Here is a 22,299-nt window from a genome sequence, read left to right as displayed (position 1 = left end):
AATATTCAATAGGAAATACAGAAATATCTGTATTTTTAACACTGTCTGTTGTCTTCTAATGCATCACAAAAATTCCAGCCCAGGAATTAAAATGGGAGTGGCTATACAAAATTCACACAGAAACTGGAGTGAACATTAAGAAACACTCAGGGCCATGTTCCTGCAATATAACACAAGTCGGATCACTAGGGGAGACAGCTGAAGCAGTTCAAAGTATGAAGATAGCTCTTGGAGTTCCTGGGCTAGGAAATATTCCTAAACAAAGGAATCACTGTACAAATAAAAAGGGGGTTAATAAAAATGGGAAGATACCCCTTCTGAGCACTATGTAAGACTGTGTCTCCTCCCTGGGATGCCAAAAAGGACCAACATCACTGTCCAGGTCTGCCCAAAGGGCTGTTCAGGGCCCAGGTCAATGATGAAGGGCCAAGGCTGCCCTCAGCAGATCCCTCTCTCTCCACGTGGCCCTGCACTCCAGTCTCAAAGCACAGGCACCGTGCCAGGCACAGGGACAACACTGATGTGCTGCTTAAGGGGCAGATCCCTGAGCAGCAGCTTCGTCCTTGGTCCCCAGGGATGCCACAGCCCCCAGACTCCTGAGTGCCAACGGCCACATGCAACAACTCAGCCCTTACAGCAACCACTGGGAAAAAAGCTCACAAAACTGACTCTGATTCTTTTCTTCCTCTATTTCCTCCCTGGTTTTCTTTCACTGCTGCTGCTGTCTGTCTCAGGTGTCCTGGCATGGAAAAAGCTCTCCTTTTATGATGGAATATGTGGGAGCAGGTGAGGCCCTGGGTGCAGAGAAGCCAACAAATGGGCAAGAGCAGCTTGTGTTCCTCCTGAGAGTGCACCCGGTGCTGACTGCCACCCTCAGCTCTCCAGCTTCACGAGACACACACGCAGCACTCGCTTTAGCCGACACTAAACTCACACCTCGCAAACAAATTATTTAACTACTCTATCCCCCAAGGAAGACAGAGATCATTTCAAATGCAGCTCCCCGCTCGTCTCTCACATACACGCAACGGCCTGATAGGTTAAATGCTGCCATTTAATTACAGTAATGGAACCTGCTATTTTTTGGTTCCCTTGAATCCTCTCTCGCTCTCTTTTTTAAACACATACAGAGTCATCTTTTAAACATGTATTTTATATCCTGAGTTTAACAGCTGCATTCTCCTGGTTACTTGAAGAGCAGGAGTAATGATATTCTGATATTCTTTCCAGTACCTCTGAGCAACAGTCTTTTAAACACTACATAAAAAACACAAGCTGGGGGATGCTGTAAGAAGGGATCCAGGCTAACACTGCAAAGGCCAATCTACCCTTCATTTACTTAGATGGTTTGTGTTGATTTTATTGAATAAAACCAGCTTAACCTCTTCCACCAACCCTCAAAGCAGCTGGGGTTGGAATGGTGGATAAACATGAAAATGCTTTAAGTAATTTTACTGAAAATTCTATACAGTACATCACACTGACAATATAGCACGGTATGGTTGTATTTATAGATCTATGGCTGGCAGTCAGAATTATCTCAGATCTAACTGTTAATACATCTGCCTCAGTGTCCCCACCTAAAATTCTTCAGTTTCCCACTAAAATGTGGAGTTTGCAAACTCTTTCAAGAATATAAAGGTCTAATGAAGATGAAAAAATGTAATCTGAAATGTTTTAAATTAACCTTATAATCTTGCCATTTCATAAAGGGTGTCACAAGCCTAGTCAGCCAATATTTGTAGAGTACTTTGAAGATGCAAACAAAGTGGCATAGAAATATGGGAAATAGGTGTGTTAAATTCTTGAGCATGCTGTGTAACACCTTTTTCTCAAGTGAATTCAGGAAGGAGGCTGTAGGTGGCCAAAGCCCAGAGAGTTTTATGGTTAGTTATTATTGAAGAAGGGCATGTAACACAGTACTACGAGCAACACAACAACTGTTAGTGGATTTTACATTTTATATTGCATAGCAATTAGAAAAAATCCAGAAGCAAAGTGTAGGTACTTCCAAGTCAAAACAAATTCTTACCTATGCTAAGGCCACAACACTCCTAGAAAAATACCCATATTATACCTGTCCTCAGCTTGATTTGTCCTCTAAATGTGAAATGCTTATTTATTTGTTCCGTGGTAGTTGGCTCACAATCAGCCAGCCAGCCGTGCAGGGATATTGCCCATCTTCATTCTCTGCTATGGATATCCACTGGTGTCTCTAAAGGATGGAATCTTAAAAGGTGAGGCAAGGCAGAGACAAAGACAAATTTAATTTTATCACCGTAAAAAGGGACATTTCCACATGGGCAGCAAGGACATGAATATCATGTGTATGCAGGGGTGGGGGGATTATAAACGCATTTTTGGCGAAATTCAATAAAGCTGATTCCACTGCATAAGGTCAGCAATTTACTTTTAAAAAATGATATGATTGCAACTTTTAATATAACCCATGTATTTGCTGCAAGATGCTCTAGAAGATTGTGTAATCTAACCACCTGACCTCTCTGCAGGAGCAGAGATCACCCCATTTACCCTTTATTGTCTTGCTAAAAGCAATGCACATTTGCACGGCTTGACAAAGTCAACAGCTTTTACTTCAGAGCGCCTCAGGTTTCATGAGAATGAATTCTCTGCTCTGCTCCAGGAGAAGTGGAGTCACCTGGACTAGGCTCCAGGAGAAAGAATAGCAAGGAATGAACCAAAAACTAAATTAACCTCTTAGTTAAGAAAAGAATGATTGCACTCCAGACTAAAATTGAGAGTTTGCAGCAGAAAAGCAAACTGTAGGATTTCATGTTCAAGGGGACCCAAGACATAATTTTAAACAGAACAGAAATGTTGTCTAAGAGATCCTAGAGAATTATCTCATACAGGAACGTATTTTACCTTTCCTAGCAGGAAGGTATCATTAGGTCTGAAATGGATTTCAGCAGAACACCACAGATTATCCTATCTACACTCCTTGTTTTAGCCTCAAGAGGGAAGGCTGTCTCCTTAGACTCAGAATACCAGGTCCATTCTCAGAAGCTGAATTCATTTACTTGTTCTGGGAAGACTGTGGGGAAACCCTGAGCTGGATGACCATGAAAAACAAATTCCTTCTGTCAAAGAAATATTTTTATACAAACATACATAGATTTCTTCAACCATCTCAAGGTGAATCTTCCTTCAAAGGTCAAAGCTGCAGGGCTGGATTAGGATTGCACGCAATCTGCCTGAGCCTTGACATTCTGACATTCTAAAGTTTGCAGCTTTCCCCTCCCATACACAGCTGATGGAAGTAAACTCCTAATCTCTCTGAAAGTGTGGCTTTTACTGCAGCACCTTCAAAAATCACACACAGCAGCACCAAGAACTCTGGAACAAGCATATCAGAGCAGTTTATGAACATAGCTAACATAAATCTTACTGAGTCAATAAGGCAAAAGTGGTAATTAACCCCATTTTACAGATGGGCAAGCTGCAAACAAGAAATTTACCCAAAGCCAAGGAAGCAGTCATGTCCCAGATCTCCCATGCCTGCTTTAGATTGTAACTACAGAAGTGACTTTCTCTTGGACTTGGCATTTACTTTCACTCAAAAGCATTATAAATAACTATTTAAATTTACAAGTCAGACTTAGGGGCTGGGTCTTTTTTGCCCATCACTAAGGCTAATGATTTCAGGCCTTGGAATATAATTGACTATTTTAGCATTATCTTCTAGGTAGACTTCAATTCACTCTGCTGTAATCATATTGTTTTTTCAGTACTACCAGGAATGGAAACATTACTTTGTCAGTAAACAAGGCAGATATGACTCAAAATACACTCAATGAGCAATAGGAGTTAATTTTGCAAAGCCATTTTTAACGGCTCTTTTACATTAAATAGTCACTGTCAGATAGCCAAGTGGAGAGACATCATTAAACCCATGACATTCCAATTATTTCTTAAAATTAAGCTTACAAACAGCATTTTGCAGCATGCACAACTTCCTAGGCATCAAACCGGTCTGTTCCAATTTATCAATAATTTTCAAGCCAAGAAAGGATTGGCTTCCTTTCTCCACTGCATCACATGAGCAGTTATGTCTAACCTGATGTCAGGTGGTTTTCTGCCCTCTCATAAATGACTAGTGGCTGGGACAAGAGTCAGAGGTGAGCAATAAACTGATTTCTCCATGTTTATAGGGACTAAACAGACTAGTTTCTCCAAACTTCCTTTCAAATCTTGAGGAATGATAGCGAAGGGTTTCTTCAACTATATTCTTCCCAAAACCCTCCAAAGAAGCACCATAATCTGATTCCCAGGATGTCCTAAGGTTGAGCAGTTTACCACATTTTCTTAGCACTACTGTACATTCCTTGTCACCAAAGAAGCCAAGAAACTCCGTACAGTTCATGACAAGTTCAGACATCACAAACAGTGGTAAAATTGATGGGGGAAAAGAGTCAGCATGATGAATAGGCTGGTACTGAACAGCAGGTGACAGATCCGCATGCAAAAGAGTGGCAGGACAGGAAGACATCTCCTTCTCAGCAGATGGATAGTGATTCTCAATCATTCTCAGGAAGAAAAAAGAAGGCAACTAATACAAAACACAGAAAGGTGGAACTAATTTCTGGATGGCAAGCACATCTATTCCTCTACATTATGATACTCCAGGAGTGGAATGTGTATGTTGAACATTATCAGCACTGGGCAAACACAGCAGAGTGCCACAAATGGATGTGATTACCCCTAATGCTGATTTAGACAGGAACTGGTGTGAGTTTGTTAGCAATGACAGTTTTCATTCTCTCACTCTTCATTCTTAAGTTCCCTAATAAGCTCTTTGGGAGACAATCACATTTCCCCATTTATGCAGGATTGTGTAGAGCCAAAGCTTGGATGGGAGGCACCTAAAAAACAAACTGGTTGCATGACAGGTGTAGGACATGTTTTTCTTTATCCTAGCAAAATATTACAAGGCACACTAGCTGTCTTGCACAGTCATAAACAGAGGCCCAATCATCTTTAGTAATTAAATATCCCATGGTGCTTTTCAAGAATCTTAGTAAATTTTTTACTCAGTAATTACATTCTCTATCCCTAAAGCTCCCTCTGCAAGATCACTTAGATAAAGTATTCTTCATTTCCTCTCCTAAAAATCACAAAGTGATGTTGAACAGCTGCTGTTGTCTACCTCAGGGGTGGATGCTTTTTAGTGGGAAGCACAGTGAGGTCTAGATCAAACCATGATTCTGATAATGATAGCTAACCCTATAAACACCATCCAACATTCTCCATGCAACTAGCTGCAAAGTTTCCATAGTTAATGGGTACAATGTGCTCCAAAATCCTGGAATGAAAAGCATCATGAAAATGCAGAATGTGCTGACTTCCATGCAACCTCTACAGTCATTTCTGTAAGTCTACACAAGATGTTAGAGTTACTTTATGCTACTTGGACACCTGCTGCAAACTCCTTAAATAATCAGAAAGCACCTCCCTGCTTCTACCTATGCTAGTGAACTTTCTCTTGCTGTGTGCTGATTTGTACTAGAAACTTAAAACACTAAGCATGCTCTTGCAATAAATTTTTGCTATCAGTATCTGAACTCCAGGTCCTGCTTGTAGCTTTGCAAGTTCAAGTGATGAGGTCTGTGCAGGCATTGGTGTGAGCAGCTAGAGAACAAGTTCCCTGAGATGCAAGGACAAAACAGGACAAGCCTCACTCACACAATCAGTTGTGCAGTTGTCTGGTTGGGACAGTGCAGTTTTTACAGTAGCTAGCATGGGGCTATGTTTTGGATTTGTGCTGGAAACAGTGAACAGATTATACCTGTGTCCCTTGGTCAGCTGGGCTCAGCTGACCCACCCTCTCGTGCACTTCCAACCTCCTCACTGGTGGGGTGAGAAGTGGAAGAGGCCCTGGCTCTGTGTGCAAGCACTGCTCAGATATAGCTACAACACCTCTGTACTACCAACGCTGTCCTCAGCACAAACCCACCCCAGCACCACCCACACCAGCCACTGTGGAGAAGCCAACACCAGCACAACAGTGAAATAAAGCCCTTACTCCTCTTCTTCCCCATCTCTCCAATCCATATCCTGACAGGAAGTTTCAAGAGAATGACAAGTCACCTAGCATTCCTTGAACAGTCAACACTTATGGTCTAATCCCACATTTGTGCATCAAACATGGTACTTTCTAGAAAAGAATAAGGTTTGGAGAGCCAGAGCAGTTTGGCCTAAATAGGTATTTTGACACCATAGGTTACTAACTCTATTTTTCCAGCTGAGTTGGCACTGGACTCCATTGGCTTGCATTGTATTTTATTCTCAAGAAAAGCCTTTGCAAAAACTGTTTGAGCTTCACTGAGACATGTTAAAGAATTAATTACAAAGTAAAGCTGAAGGAGAAAATTAATTTTGGAAACACAAGAGGTTACTTTTCTTTTCCTCCCTTTTCTGGAAGTGGGGGAGGAAAGGCAGTTATTTTCATCTTCATGCTGGGGGCAGGAGCTGGGAGCTGTCCAGTCGATAACCTGGCCATCAGAACAAGGTTTGTAATTAAAAGGTCACTGACCTGGAAAGCTGGGGCCTCACTCTCAGAGCTTCTCAGTAATGACGGCACTATTAAATTAAGACTGTTATGAAATCAATGCTAAAAAAGCTTTCATGGTAACGAGATTCCATTCAAGGACATGCAAACTGCCTCATGAAATGGACTTAAATTATAAAAAAAAAAAAAAAAGGAGTAATAAAAGAGGGTTAAATTGAAATCTGCTGAAGAATTTGCTTTTTTTAAGCCCTCCAGCAGTGGGCTGTGCCCCGATCCTTCAGGTCCTGAAGGTGATTCACTTGGGTTTCTTTGACAAAGGGGAAAAGGCAGGTTCAACTTCCAAGAATGCAGACTACAGAAAGAGGAAGAAAATCAAGTCAGTTTTTGACTGGAGATTCTGGGGCTGACAGCATTTGTTTCCAGGGGATCAAGTGCCTTTGAGCTCTGACTGGGAAGGGCATGTAGAATTAAACAATTTTTTCATCTCTTCAGAAATCACCATAGTCTGGCATCTTGACACTGGAAAAATTTTCTGGAACATTGATGCACTGCAGAAAACCTTCTGAGTGGACATTTTCCCAACATAACAAATGTACATTAACTTGCTTTAATGCACCTCTGTTCTTCCATCACTATTATTTCTGAGCTCCTCATATGCTTTCATCAGTTCCCACAATCCCACTCTGGAAAGGCATTACTGTAGTCATTTTACAGATGAAGAGAACAAGCAACTAAGAGAACAGTTCTTCATCCAAGATGACACAACAAGCCTGCAACCTGGCAGTTTTCCCCTTCTCTGCCCCAAAAACCCAGCACCCTAAAAACAGAGCTTCCCATGTATAGTGCATTTCCACCCCCTTTCTCTGTCTTGCCAGAACTTAAAGAGATTCAGAGCACACAAAATTAACAAGGCACACGAGTTAGCGGATGGGTAACTGAGCAGTGCAGGACATCTGAGGCACAACAGTTAAATGACAGACACATTTCCACAAGGGTTTAAGCCCCACATGCTGTCTAATTACTCCCAAGGCGCCGCTGATTCTGTGGCATGTCATCAGCAGAATCAGCGAGTTGGACAAAAAACAAACAGCATCTTTTTTTTCCTTTCTTTTCTTTCAGATACTCTGAGGGGAAACAGCTGTTTTTCCCTTCATCTGAAGAAGTTCATGATAAAAAGGAGGAAATGTCATAAATTACACAAAATGCCAGTGTAAGCTTCAAAGAAAATGATAAATGATTCTAATAACTTCATGTTTCTCATTAATGCCTCTGTATATGGGAGTTTAAAAGTGCTTAAGACAATAGAGAAATCTCATCTGACTTTTGAAAGCCCTATTACAAATCCAGGATACCCTCACTCTCCCAACTGTCATCAACACTCTACCACCCCATGTGCCAGAGAGCAGCTCAGCACCACCTGAACTGCACAGAACCAGGAACACACCTGATTTCAGCCTCTACAACTGTTGTTTCACCAAACCCAGTCCAGCTGATAATCCTGCAGAAACTTTCATTTCTCATCTCACTGAAATGTACAAAACCAAATCCAGCTCCTATACTAAAAGGAAATAAAATTTGGTTGGCCGTTATGAGGAAGGAGATGCTTATAGAAAAAGAAGAAAATATTGTAATTCTAGGAAGAACCACCTCTGTGAGTCTCAGAAGTGAAATTTCTTAAGCCAAGTCAGGCTTGCAGGACCTTTTTCAACTGGCAGTGAGGACTCTCTACCAGACAGCCTCAACTGGGGATAAACATTATCACCAGGATGACAGGGAGTGTACCTCAGAGAACAGGGGGAACAGCCTAGCAAACCCTGTAGTCCCTCATCTGCTCGGGCCTAAACCAGCCACAACATCTCTGTTTCTAGAACTGACTCCATCTGCTAGACCACACAGGCACCACGCCAGCACGGAGCACAGGCCACATTCCATGTGGACATATTTCCAGGGACTGCTGGCTGCAGGTGCTACTGGACCCTACTCCTTCCTATCTCCTATGGTTAAGTTTAGAAAAAAAAAACAATTAGCATAGAGGGAAGGAGGGCTAATTAACACACAGGAACAAACAAACAGTTCTACCAAACCATTTCTGCTCTTTAGTAATTATTAGCCAAGTAATTCATAAGAAGTATTAGTCCGGCCACAGTTTCTCTGCGCCTCCATCTCCCCACCCTTCCTCTTCTCCCAGTCAGGGATTTATTAAAATTAAACAGATTAGATGGAGCTCCTGATACGAAAAACTGTTCAGCGAAGCCTGCGGTGGGGAAGTGCAGAGCAAACACCAGAGACATTTGTCTCTAAATTGCTCTAAATACCTTCTGCAAATGAAATTCTAACCCAGCTGTGCTGAGAGAGAAAATGAGGACTAACTGGTCATTGTCAGCGCAGAAGAAGATCAGGCAGTTATAATATTGCACGATATACTGGGGGCTAAGGATCTCTCGGCAACAATAGATTTTGTATCAGGTTACCCCGGGTAATCAGCACAGCTTTTAGGCTCAGCTTTCCCTTGCTTCATTGCTTCGATGATAGAGTTGAAATCCCCAAGCTTTTATGATTAATTACTCCCCGTAGGTCCACATATTTCAAGGAAAAACTCATGGTGCACAGCAACCAACAGGCTCCAAATTTTAATGTCATCCTGATGGCAGGGCAGGGCAAGCAACATCCCTACGTGACTGGAATGTCCTCTTAACTGGCACTAGGACAAGCAGCGAGAGGATCACACTCAACATGATGTGCCCCTGAACTACTTGTCATGACATCATTGCCAAAACACAAGGCTGCCATTCCCTTCTGGGTTCTCTGCTATTCAGGATGAGCAAACTGGTGCATATATTTGAACTCTCCATCTCATGACTTCAGGTCTCAGGCATCTCAATAGGCAGCTCATAACTCCAAACAGAAAAATACGTATTTCATAGCCTTCCCTACTTTTCAAAGCTCAAGATCTTTAGCTCTAGAATTTGATGTACCTTGAAGTACTTTCACTGTGTATGTGGGTCACTCCCCTCTGAAGTTTGGAATTTGTGTTTTCAGCATCATTTCAACACCTTACAGTGCTCTACAACACATGTAATTAACTTCAAGATAAAGCTGTTGTTATTTATGTCTTCTGGTAAGCAATATGGTCCCGGGACTGTAGCAAAATATAGAGTGAACATCACCTGGAACGCACTGCAAGTTGTGGAATAAAAACTTTAGAAATAAAATAGGAACAAAAGATAGTTCCACTATGAGTCAGAAAGTAAAATAAATTTTCTGTAGGCAATGACCAAAGTACGCTGCGCCTCACTAAGATGATATAGGATTTGTCAGGATCTGTTCTATCCCTGCTATAGAAAAGGGCTAAACTCAGTCAGTAGTTTACCATTTCAGCCTGAAAGTCAGGTTGACCCCAAGCTTGACCTTAACCTGACCTTGTTGACTTTTACCAGGTTCTTTGCCTCTCTCTGGCTCTCTTTGGAAACATTTGACCTTTTCACCCAGAGACTGGCCATTCTAATGCCAGTGTCTGTAAGGTTTGAACTGACCAGCTAGTCCACAAGCATGAACTGTCCTCATTGCAGAAGAGATCTGATAACAGTTAACCAGAAATTTCCCATGTGTCTTTTGTATTCTACAATTCCACATCTGGTGCAAATATTGCACTAGTCAGTTGGGAAGAAAAGAGACTGATATTTCTTATAAACCTCAGATCTTCTTTTGGGGCAGACTAATTGCTTTGTCCATAACATCTAATATTCCACAGCAATACATTTTGACTTTACATTAATTCAAGGACCTTCATTATCATTGAGATCACAACCTGAAGAGTTCATACCTTTCTTCTTCAGGAATGCTCTTCTGGTTGCAAGAGGACTTTGGCGGACTCGTGGATTCTGTAAAAATTTCACTGCTGTCACAATCTGAGGAGGGTAGGAGGATTGGAGAAAAAAAAAGAGAGAAAAGATCCAAGTTAGGCATGGTCATATCCCTATTTTATATTAGGCACCGTGGACTGCAAGGTAAGACAACACACCCATCACATGGAGATTGCCTGGAGACAGCACCAACTTTCAGAAATGGTTCAGCAAGTATCAGAGTTTGTGGTTTAACTCTAAACAGACAGCACAATTATGGTGTTTAGCTTAGAAGTTTCTTGTTTAATTACTTTGGGAGCAGCTCTAATTGTACAAAAAACTCCTTTAAATTATTACGTGTTTCTGTTATTTACATTGTGATCTTCTTACCTAAGCTGGCTCCTACAGTTAAAGCCAGCCTTGAGTCAATGCATGTGATCTGCAACAGTTGGCTTATTGTAAGAATGCTTCCTTTCTATCTGACTTAAAGCTCCCTGCAGATTCTAAGAGATTAAGGCCTTTTCTGCCATCATTCTAATTTATTGAAAGCAATAAATAAACCTCAGCTTCTCATGACTAGAGAAGAAGCGACTTCACATGTTTTGGATCACATAACAACAATCAAAAAAGTCACTTGGAATGACACAAATGGGGAGGCAAGTAGTTAAATTTGTATTGCACACCAGCAAAAGCCACAGATGACTTTTGTCTACAAACTGACTTCTGCATCCTTCTTTAAGGTGACAGAGCACCTAGAACAGAGCACTTATACAAGCAAAGGGTAAAGACTGGGATAATACTCAATGGCATCAACAACAACAGCACTAGATGTTTACATTTCCATTTAGTGCCAGTGAAAGGTATTTGATTTTTTTCTTCATATGGTAGTTCCATTTCCCACATACTTCCCTATATTGTTATACACGTTATTACATGTTACTGCACCAGTGATTCCCTCCACTTTTATACAAAAACATCTGTTCTGATTGTGGCATCATGAGGAATAATGTGCTAACAGCACATCCATGTGAACTAGTGGAAGAGATTACTTTCCTTCTCTAGTGCTAAGATTAACCATCCTAATATGCTAGCCCCATGTTATTCAGGTCTTTAAGAGTTTATCTTAAAATACAGTTTCTGGAATTCAGTTCCAAAAAGGTTTCCAAAACTTTGACAGCAGAAAAAGAAGGGAAAATACAGCATCACTCCCGAAATCACTAAGTTTCACTTTGTGTTTGAATCAAACACTTTGAATATGCATTTCTGGTCAGAGAGCAAAGTTCTGATGGGTTTAATGGCACTTTCAATGTACTCCTCAGTGCATTCCATCAATGTTTTTTTCTTTTAAATTGCATCTCTTATTTCTTTAAATACATTAATCAGGCTAGTGTAGGCAAAACGGATCCATTGGACAATGCAATAAACATGAATTATCATCTATCCAACATGCATAATGGCTTAAAAATACATAATAGCAGGTGTAGTTTAAATGATTAGTTATTACACCTGTGGTGGGTCTGATTCAATTGGGGAAAATCATCTTTAATAGGTTAAAAGGTTTAGATCACCAGGCTTCCCTTAAAGTGGCTGTAGAGAGGGTATGATGGAGTACGCTGTCATTACTAATTCATTTAAGAAAAACATGGGGGATACAGCAAAGAACAGCATAAACGAGTGAATCCAATTTAAACATCAGGTAAAGCAGAAAACACCTTTTAAAAAAGCATGATAAATGAATTTGGAAGAGAGATGGAATTGACATATTTATTTGAACGGGAATTTGACAAAGTCCCAGCACACTTCAAAGTTGGGAGGATAAAATGAATGGGGTATTTTTAATTCTTTTCATTTTCTTGTTTTCCTGCATTTTTTCCTTAAGTTCCATTCAGTAATTTTGAACCACGAAACAGCAAAGTAAAAACCACCCCACATAAACTATACTTTGGCTTCATTTATGTGCACTTGATCTGTCTCCAGCTGAAATGCAGGTGACAGGCAAATCGCAGATTTAAACTGTGCTGATGTTGCTGTGCCAGATGCAGAAATATAAAGCACCCAAACTAATAACCTTAAGATAATATGCTGAATAAGAAAGATGCCCAAATGAGCAGACCGACAGACACGTGAACATATCAAAGCCACTCTCCTTCTAACAATAATTACTTGTTTGTGCCTTCAGACACTCCTTAACACTCCCTCCCACATTTAGTGAGATAGACACAAACGGCCTGCAGACCTGCAGTTCTGCAAGCTCTAATATTTAATTATCAATTTTTAAGTATTACAAAACCTGTGAGAAATAAGCAGTATTTTTCATTGTGCTAATTCAATCACAACCATGTGAACATTTCATTGATTCTAACCCTTTATTAGAGCTTATTTTTGCCTTATAAAGATGTAAACATTTCGGTAGTAAATTTCAGTCCAAAATAAACTTCTATTTTATCTCTCCCCTGCATTACTTCCTCCATTATTCACAGCCTTTTTAATCTTAAAACAAAATGAAATTACAAGCAACAACAACTCCGTAAAAAGAATCCTGGACATGTATTCCTCCCTCCGGTAGTCCCATGTTTCTCATACTGTGTCTGCATTTACCTCTGAACATTCGTTCCTATAGGCTGAGATGAAATGTCTTCATTTTTATAATTAATCTCGTATACACGAGTAACTTACAAAGCAATTTTGGCCATGTCAAAATGCCAATATTTTCAACAAACATACACAAGAATTTCCCTACCTTCTATGGATCATTTTCCTTGCACAAACAAGAGCAACTGCACTCCATAATTTAAACAACAGAAAAAGGAGGAGGAAGATGAGAAGACTTGCAGTCCTATGTACAGCCAAAAAAATCATGTGGCAAATAGCACTCTGACTCAGCTGCTAACATTGTTCCATACTATTTCTGTAGCATTTGTAACACTTCTCCAAATTTTTATGGTATTAGGACACTGACAAATAATGAGCATTGTATCACTGCGTTGGTTCTTAGATTGCCAGCACGCACTGTCGAGCAGAGTGGCTTTATCTAATGGATCAGGTACTTGTATTAAAGAGGGTGTATTTGGTTTTTAAAAAGCCAGGCAATCCCATAAACTTGCTTTCCCGCCACTGTCTCTCCTGCAGCAACAGGATTCACAAAGACATCTTTCTGACTGGGAAGAGATGGGTGGAATCCTGCAGCAGGTCATGTCCTACAGTTTGATTTTTCAATTAAAGGATCAATGTCGCTATTCACAGGTTATATTTGCAACTGGACAAATTACATAAATTCAGGCCAAATATTCTGCTTCAATGTCAAAAATATAAAATAAAGACAGGAACTTTATTGCAGATGCTATGGAAGAGCAGAGAGCTGGCAAAATTCTGGGCCAAAGCACAGCACTTGGACGTTAACTTAGCAGCCAAGGCCCTTCATTCCTAATTTCCCTCCCTTTTGTGTTAATGGGGAAGATAAAGGCAGCCTTATTTCTTATTGTGCTCAAAGCTGCAGGGTTTCCAAGAAAGCAATCTAAGCTACTTTATCAGTTGCTTACATTAAAAAAATCAACCACAAAATTTAAAGTACTGTGGCAAATGCCTATTCTCTACCAACTCAGAAATAAAAAGCAAAATAACAGTAATGTAAAAGATCTTTACCAATAAAAGTTACAAAGGATTTGGTAAGAGAGTTCCACATGGAAAACAGACTCAAAAGCCACCGGGAGTGCAGCCTGTAAGAGCTCTAATAGATTTCCTAATACTGGGAACCCTCTGTAGGTTATGACTAAACAGCATTTGTTGATAGACTGAGACTTTGAGATGACCTGTGATGTAAAGGTTGGGTCTGAATTATACGTTGCAAGGGATGGTATTTTGTCTTTCTGAGTGGATCTGTATCTGTTTAAAAGCAACACTTCTTTTCATTAAGCAGAGGCGGCCCAGGCCATGAACTATGCACAGACAGTTTACATTACATGTGCGGAAGCAATCAACACTGGCAATATACATGACGTATGTAAAAGAAGTTGGAATTAATTTTTTTCCAGTGTATTAAAAAATAATAATATGGCAGTATCAACAAACACTCAACCTATTTCAGCCAGAGCAGAAGGCCACAGCTATAGGGCAAATGGAACTGATCAATATATTAGCCTACAGCAACACCCCCTCAGTGTACGGCTGTATGTTTGCAAGGCTCGGAAGATTAAATTGTCTGTGAAAGGTTTCTGCACTCCTACTCTAAAGGAGATACCCAGAATCCTGTTAACAAGCATCAGGCTGAAGCCAACTTACGTTTTAACAAGGGCTGACTTAAAAGCCTAGCACAACAGTGAACAAGAAAGCCCCTTGCAACAGAAATGCTGTGTTTTAGTAAGAAATCAGTGCCCTGCCAGGACTAACTTGACAAATATGGTTATCGGTGGCACACGGAAATAGTTGCAAAGCAGCTGTTAATCAGGGAAACACATCATAGAACGCTGATGCCAGCACTCGGGAAAAATGCAAGGGGCTAATTATGAAGCCATATATCTCAGTAAGGAGGCACCGCTGCCGCCCGGCGGGCCCGGGACCAGCCGTGTCCGCGCCGCGCTCTGCACCCCGGCGCTGCCGCGGAGCTGCGCTTGTGCTCGTGAGGGAAGGAACCGCGGGCCCGCCGGGCGAGCAGGAGCGCCTCAAAGCTCCTGTGATTTCACTGAGATTGAAATGAACACGTACGCAACCCCAGGAATTATTTCGGTTGAGATATAACACAGAAACCTACAAAGTTCGGCAGATCTCAAAGTTGGATGGAGAAAAGTTTAAAAATGCTGTGACAACAATGGTAAAGCCCTCACGTAAAACAGTGAGGGAGAAAAAAAATATAGTTGAAAGCAAGATTCATGGGAGGCAGAAAAGCAAGATTCATGGGAACAAAGGCGAGGAAGAAACACACTTTGAGTCATATCTGAAATTAAGAACCTGGAACTAAGAGAATACAGAATAGCAGCCAAAAAAAAGATAAAAACCAAAACACCAAACAAATAAACACACACCCACAAAAAGACACACACACACACACACACAAAAAAAAAGACAATAAAATAGCCAATAAAAACCCCACCAAAAAACCAACAAAAAAAAAAAAAGTAAAAAAGAAAAAAAAAAGCCAAAACGGGGGAAAAAAAAAAAAAGGTACGGAAATCCTAGGTGCTCAGAACTTGGACTATGAGTGACACCTAACTCAGCAGCACCCACATGAAGGGTGAGGAAACTGGCCCTGGCCGTGTCCCAGTCATGGGTCCCACTCAGCCTGGAGAAAACGAGGCTCAGGGGGAACCTTTTTGCTCTCTACAGCTCTCAGTCAGGAGGCTGTATCCAGGTGGGATTTGGGCTCTTCTCTCAGAAAACAAGCGACAGGACAAAACATAGTCTTAAACCGCATCTGGGGAGGTTCAGGTTGGACACCAGGAAGAATTTGTTGACGGGGTGATTGGACATTGGAAGGGGTTGCCCGGGGAGGCGGTCAGGGAAAGCCCGGCCGCGGCTCTCAGTGCGCTGGTGTAGCTGACAGGGCAGTGCTGGGTCACGGGCCGCACTCCACGGTCCCGGAGGTCTTTCCAAGCCGACCCTGTGAGGGCGAGGCCCCGCGGCCCCGGGGCTCCCTCACGGCCGCCGCGGCCCCGGGGCTCCCTCACGGCTCCCCCGGCCCCGGCCGCGCGCGCGGACCCCGCGCGCCCCCTGGCGGCGCAGCCGCCGCCGCGCTCCCGCCGTCAGAGCCCCAAATTAAGTGTTTTCACTCAGTGGAAATGAAATGTTTTGCAAGATGAAACAGAAAGAAAATTGAGGTTTTAGGTAATTACTAGTTGGCATTTACATATCACAGGCTGGTTCAACACCTATTCATTTTCCTCTTTTATTTTCAATTTTTTAAAATTGCTCATTAAAACGAACACATGACAGGGACGGGGGGAAAAATTGCTCTTCCTCTTTTTCCTGAGGACTACAAAATCCAGATCTACTTTAAATACATTTATCTATAATTATCACATACAAAAAAGTCTTACTTAATTTACATGAATAGGGTGACCAAAAAAAAAAAAAAATTAAAAAAATTATAAAAGCCAGGAAAAAAACGCATGTGAGCTGTCAGTGTGTTGTGCCTGCGGAGTGCCGGGGCCAGGCTGGAGCGAGCAGCGATGGAGCAGCTGAGATCCCCGGTGTTCTGCCACCCCGCTGCCATCCATCCCACCCTGCAGCTCAGCTGGCACACCGCGCTCTCGCTGCCTTCCTCCCCTTCAGCACACTCTCCCCTCATCTCTGCTGCTCCCACTACAAAGAAGTGACTCCACACAGTCCCTGCTTTCAACTTCTTTGTTCCAGGAGCTACTCCACACTTCCTCCAGCTGCTCCTGAAGGCGTGACCTTTCCACCTCCTTCATTCACACAGAATAAGCCTTTCCTCACATAACCTCACCACTTCCAGGGATCCTGCTCTGCAGCTCCAATCACGCTTACACGCTCTCAGCTCGGTGTATTCTCCACTCAGGTTCCCTTTGTTCAATTAAATACATCTATCCCATGCAAAGCCCTTCATTTTCCTGCACCCTTCAGCTTTTCCTTTAATTTTAACCTTGTGAAAGTCTCGTTTAACCCCATACAATGCATTTTAGGATACAATTTGTATGAAAAATGCTATATAAAATAAAGTTTTATTGTATCATATGTTAAGGACATAAAACATCCCGGATAGAAGTGTACAGGAGCTGACATGATAGACTAATATATTTTAAGGTCTATTGTGTAAATATGTATTTAGGGAATTCTAAAGCATGGTATTATTGACCCAAGTCTCTCTTAAAACACATTGATATATGGAGTAAAAACCCTTGTGAAAAGTAGCAACTTCATCTGTGTAGTAGTCACCTTTCAAAGTGAAATATCAGTCATCTTCAGTTTTTTATAATTCAATTGAGAACACAGTGGACATCTTGACAAAATTCCTGTCTTTTTAAGAGCAATAATATTCAAGCTAAACTTGCATAAATCTAAAAAGAATCAGAAAGTTTTACACATACATTAAAAGAAACATATAATAACTATTTTAATTTGCAGAGAAAATGTGCTAGATAGGTATTTTTTTACTTCAGAAATACACCTCCAAATGAGACTTCATAACATCAGGGTTAACACAATAAAAACTGTTACAGGGAAGTGATAAATGCTGGAAAAACATAAGACATATGAGCAGAAGAGCAAACTAAATGTATTAAACTGATAATGCAGCCATAATAAATTTAACCAGTGAGCAGCATGAACCTTTTTTTCTAGAGTTCTAACATTTTAACTTTTTATTGAAGGGAAATCATCTCACTTCCGGAGGGAAAATAAACTTGAAAGATCCCTTTTTGTCCGTCTGCCTAAGCTGAAGCTGCAGGCTGCCTGCAATCGCCAGTAGCACCAAAGAAGGAATTGCAGCAGGATGAGCGGGGTGGGGTGCGGGGGTATGGCCCGCAGTCCAACTGGCAGCAATCCTTTGAAGCTGTGTTTACACGAGGAGGGCAGTGCTGCCGAGCCCAGGGTGGGACGAGGACTGAGAGCCGGGCTGTGGCTCACGGCACAGGTGACAGAGCTGGAGAGCCACGACAAGGTCACCAAACCGACCCCATGGGACCCGTGAGAGACGCCAGACAGGCGCTCAGAGCTCAGGAAAGACAATCAGCTTTTTATCACTTTCCATGGCAGTGCCCAATTTCCACAACTTGCTTCTCCCTCTTGCAGGAGGAAGCTTAGGGATCACTGGGGCTGTGCTGTAAAATGAATGCTGTTTGAGCTCAGTGTCTCCAAAGGAATGCGGCAACCTAGTGCCCAAGATGCTCACTACAGCAGAACTAGGACCGGGCCCTGGCTCCACAACCGGAAAAAATGTGTGTCCAGGTTCCAGGGGAGCAGATGGCAGCACCTCCAACTCTCACCTTCCTCACCCCTCTCTCTGTCCCTGTTGCCATCACTGCAGAGCTCAAACACAGCAGCTTTCAGAAGAAATCCCTTTCACCCTGCTCCCTTCGCATGTGTAGAATGTAAAACCCAATGAAGCTGTAATTTATGATGTTTTCATTCCTTTAACTGCAGGGCAGACAAGGACTGCAGGACATTCATTCACATGGTAGGGAGCTGGAGAATGATGTGAGGATACAAGTCTGTGTCACACCTAACAATTGTGCCCCAGTACTTAAAATCACTATTGAATGGGAGACTCCAGAAAGCTGAATCAAGCAGAGATGCACCAGAACAGGAACACTGTTCACACTTACTCAGATCCTTCTAATTCCACAGTCAAGGGACTGGACAAAACCAGTAATACATTGGTTTAGATTTAGTCCAAGAGGACTGAAAGTAGAACCCATCTGCAGAAGAAGCTATAAAGATGTTTTAGACTGAAAGGCTCAAATGACAAGAAAAAACAGCAAGTTACAACTCCTCAAACCTCGTATTTCAAGAACCCCATTTCACAGAATTTTTAAATCATAGGAGATGTAGAATAGAGAATGAATGTTTTCCTTTTGGCAATAAAGCCCCAACCAATTAGGGCTGAAGTCAGGGGGCTGTGATGACATTAGGACAAGGAAGGTATGAATGAGAGAATAAATACAGGAGATACTGGAGGAAACTATCTGGATCATCAGAATCTAACACACAAAAGGTTTCATGTTGAAAACATTAAAGAAGTTGGAAATTGTGACAGGTGCACAATAAATCATGCAAACCACAGCAGTTGGGAAGAAACAGCAAAAGGAGGAGGACTTAAAATACTGTAAGACCTTTTTGTAAATTTATTTCTTTACTTAGAGCTCTTTGGGACAAGAATGTTCTTTTTCCTCTGCATTTGCACAGTGCCTGGTGCTGGTCTGCAAGTGGCCTCCTTAACATTTATTACAACACAAATAATAATAAAGACTGAGCAGACCATGCACTTTGTTCCTGCTGTTAATTGCCCCATTAAGGGAAAAACGAAGTAAGGGGCAAGAATCCTGATTGGCCAGAGCTGCCCCGTCTGTGGGGACTGCAAGTGGAATAATTTTATAGATTCAAAAGCAGCTGCGTCCCTTGTCTTTGTCCAGTTCTCAGCAGAAGGGAGCTCCCACCACACAATTCCTCCTGCAAATCCAGCAACTTGCATGGCCAGCCCCAAAAGCAACTGAGCTTCCTTGTCAGTTCTTAGGCTGCTTCCTCTATAACAGGGGTGAAATACAGTAAAAAAGCAAACATAAGGAACATTTCCATGGTAGCTGTCCAGACCATAAATATTCTGCAAACAATGGGCCCACCTCATTTTCCCCTGGGGTCAATCTAGCATTTTTCATGGATGTTACATTCGCTGCTTAAAGAAACAAAGCATAGAAGTGTCAGGACACATCCAGGATGCTGCTCAACCTATACAGAAAAAATTTTGTGTACCAAAAAATCCAGCGTACTGATCACCTACTCTTCTTTCTCACAACACCTGAGTAAGATCCCACCATCCTAAACTGAGTTAAAACATGCAAGAGAATTAATTCTACGGAGAATTAAACTGACATCTGTGTGCTTGTCCCAAATTCCTACACAGAAATTTGGGTCCAAAGCAGGAAAGGCCTGAAAAATCAGAGACAGTTCAAAACAGCACTTCTACTGGGTTTTATTTTTCTTAAACCTTGGCACAGCCAGCACATGTCAGGGACTATTATAATTATGCTCTTTATGTGCTGAAAAATTAATAAACAATTACTCACTTCAGGAAAAAAAAAGAAAGCAGCCATTTCCTTGACAAATGCTGCAGAAAGCATCAACAATCTCTCTGAAATCTGGGTCCACAGCAGGGAATTAACACCAAGGGAGGAACGGCCACTGCTGCTGCAGACTGGAACGACTGGAAACCCGAGGCTGTAATGCAGTTTTCAGGAGTCTGCACCTGATCCAAAGGAGCTACAAAGCATTTTTATATCTTTGTAACAGAAAAAATGTACATTCAGTCTTTAATGCTGCTTTGGCTCAAGTACAGATCGGTCAATCAATTTCTATCAAGCCGCAGAGTCCAAAATTCAGTGTTTGAAATGCACTAATTTCAATCCCTCTAGGGCCAAAAAGGGCTTCTACACTGCCTTTGTGGCTGGAAAACCTCTGCTGTGGTAGGAAGTCAAGCTCACCTTCCTGGGAAACCATGAGAAAGATAAAAAAATAAACACTGTCCTGAACAAATGAATGAGACAGCAAACATCTGGGACCTTGATAAATTCTCATAGAAATTTGTTTACAGCCTAAATTTTGACTAAAATCTGCCATTCAGTAAGTTCTTCGCTAAAATACTGGCAACTACTGTATTAACTTCCTTGAGAATCCATAGGGAACTTGGCACACTTGCACTGAGAGGCCTCCAATATTCTTTTAAAAATTAAATAAGCTAAATAAATCCCGTATATCCCTTTTTAAGCAGACCCACACTACAGTCTTCTCCCCACCTTAAATCAATGGTAACCCAATTCAAATGCCTTAGAGCTCTGTCTGAGAACTAGTGGAGAGATCAACGCTTTTTATCTTAAGGATTATGGATCACTCCCTGGGTGACTAACACACCCAGCAGCCCATTAGAACCACCACAAAGGGCAGCTGCTCCTCCTCCCACCCCTCTGACTTGAGCAAGCAGCATATAAAACTTCACCCCTTCACGCTGCAGTTCTTTGCCTGCCTGCCTTGTTTCATACTCCAAACACACCAAGATTTATTAACCTTTACAGTAAAAACAAATAAAATGATGATGAAGTAAAAACACTGTGATGTAAGGGCTGCAGCTAGCACCGTTTATCTGTGGAAATCCAATTAGTGCTCAAGTGGCAGAGATACCTGGAAAAGTGCTCACAATCGAATCAAAAAAAGATACAAAAACATTAACCTGATGGCTAAAAACTCCACATTTAAACATTTAAAGTAATAAGGGTGCTTTTATTGAGTATTTTCTCTATTTCATTAGGTCCCAAATTGACGAGGAACCCCAGAGATGCATTTCCTGGGCTTTTGGATCCTTAGATCAAATGCTTGACTTTGTTGTTGGTGTTGTAAAACACAGAGAGTGTTTCTTGCTAGAACAGCGAACTTCTTTTGCAGTAGAAACTACATCAACAACTGCACATCCAGGAAATGCTGGAAAGCCTATGAGGATATTCTTTGATCTGAGACATTCATCCTGTACTCACCATGATGTGAGCAGAAATGTCGTTGCTGTTGTGTGAATTATTTCTGCGTGTAAGAATATCCGAATTTACCCGTACAGTTGTGCTCTACCAGAAACTCTCCCCTCAAAGCCATGGCCCCTGTGCCCTGGCTGAGAAAGGGGCCACACTGATGAGATGGTTGCTGGAAAGGAAAGTACCCACTGCACACCTTGACGGGCTCAGAAAAGGAGATGGGAAGGGAATAAATAGCTCAGGCAAGCCCCCAGCAGCAGGGCCCTCAGATTAGGTCTGATTACAAGACTTACAGAAAAAGCACACAGCACAAGATCCCTGCTGTGCCCTCGGAACACTGCCACTCTGCTGCCTTCTGCCAGCATTAAAGTCACTTAAATTTATTAAAAGAGGAATCAGGAGAGAGTCACTGTCAATGAACAGAAGAGCAAACTTCTGAGTAAGAAGCTCTCTAAAAGCACAGAAGTCAATAATATTTCACAATTTTGGGAACATCTAAGAGAACCTTCCCCACAGGTTAGCTTATGGCAGAACGTTGCGCTTGCCCCCAGTACAGATTTCTGTGCATGGCTCTTAGGCTGTACAGAGGAGCTGAATATACACATCCAGAACTAACTGCATTAAATGCAAGATAAAATGCACTGAAATTCCATTCCAAGGTGGATTAACTGTGTTAAAAGGAGCAAACTTCCTTATAGTTTATACAGAAAAATAGGTTTTATTTTGTATTTTTCCATCTATTCTT

General features: G+C 41.7%; 1 protein-coding gene across 1 annotated transcript in view; it reads right to left on the bottom strand.

Annotated features, from left to right (window-relative positions):
* Positions 1–22,299, bottom strand: part of PEX14 (peroxisomal biogenesis factor 14) — a 66,769-nt gene that overhangs the window by 24,802 nt on the left and 19,668 nt on the right. Inside the window, exon 3 of the mRNA XM_036396267.2 lies at positions 10,353–10,437. Coding sequence (XP_036252160.1) covers positions 10,353–10,437 — 85 coding nt within the window. The remainder of the gene's footprint in view (positions 1–10,352; positions 10,438–22,299) is intronic.

Source organism: Molothrus ater, chromosome 23, assembly GCF_012460135.2.
Source record: "Molothrus ater isolate BHLD 08-10-18 breed brown headed cowbird chromosome 23, BPBGC_Mater_1.1, whole genome shotgun sequence".
Taxonomy (NCBI): Eukaryota; Metazoa; Chordata; class Aves; order Passeriformes; family Icteridae; genus Molothrus; species Molothrus ater.
Note: the sequence above shows the minus strand (reverse complement) of the source record. Positions and strands in the feature narration are given on the sequence as shown.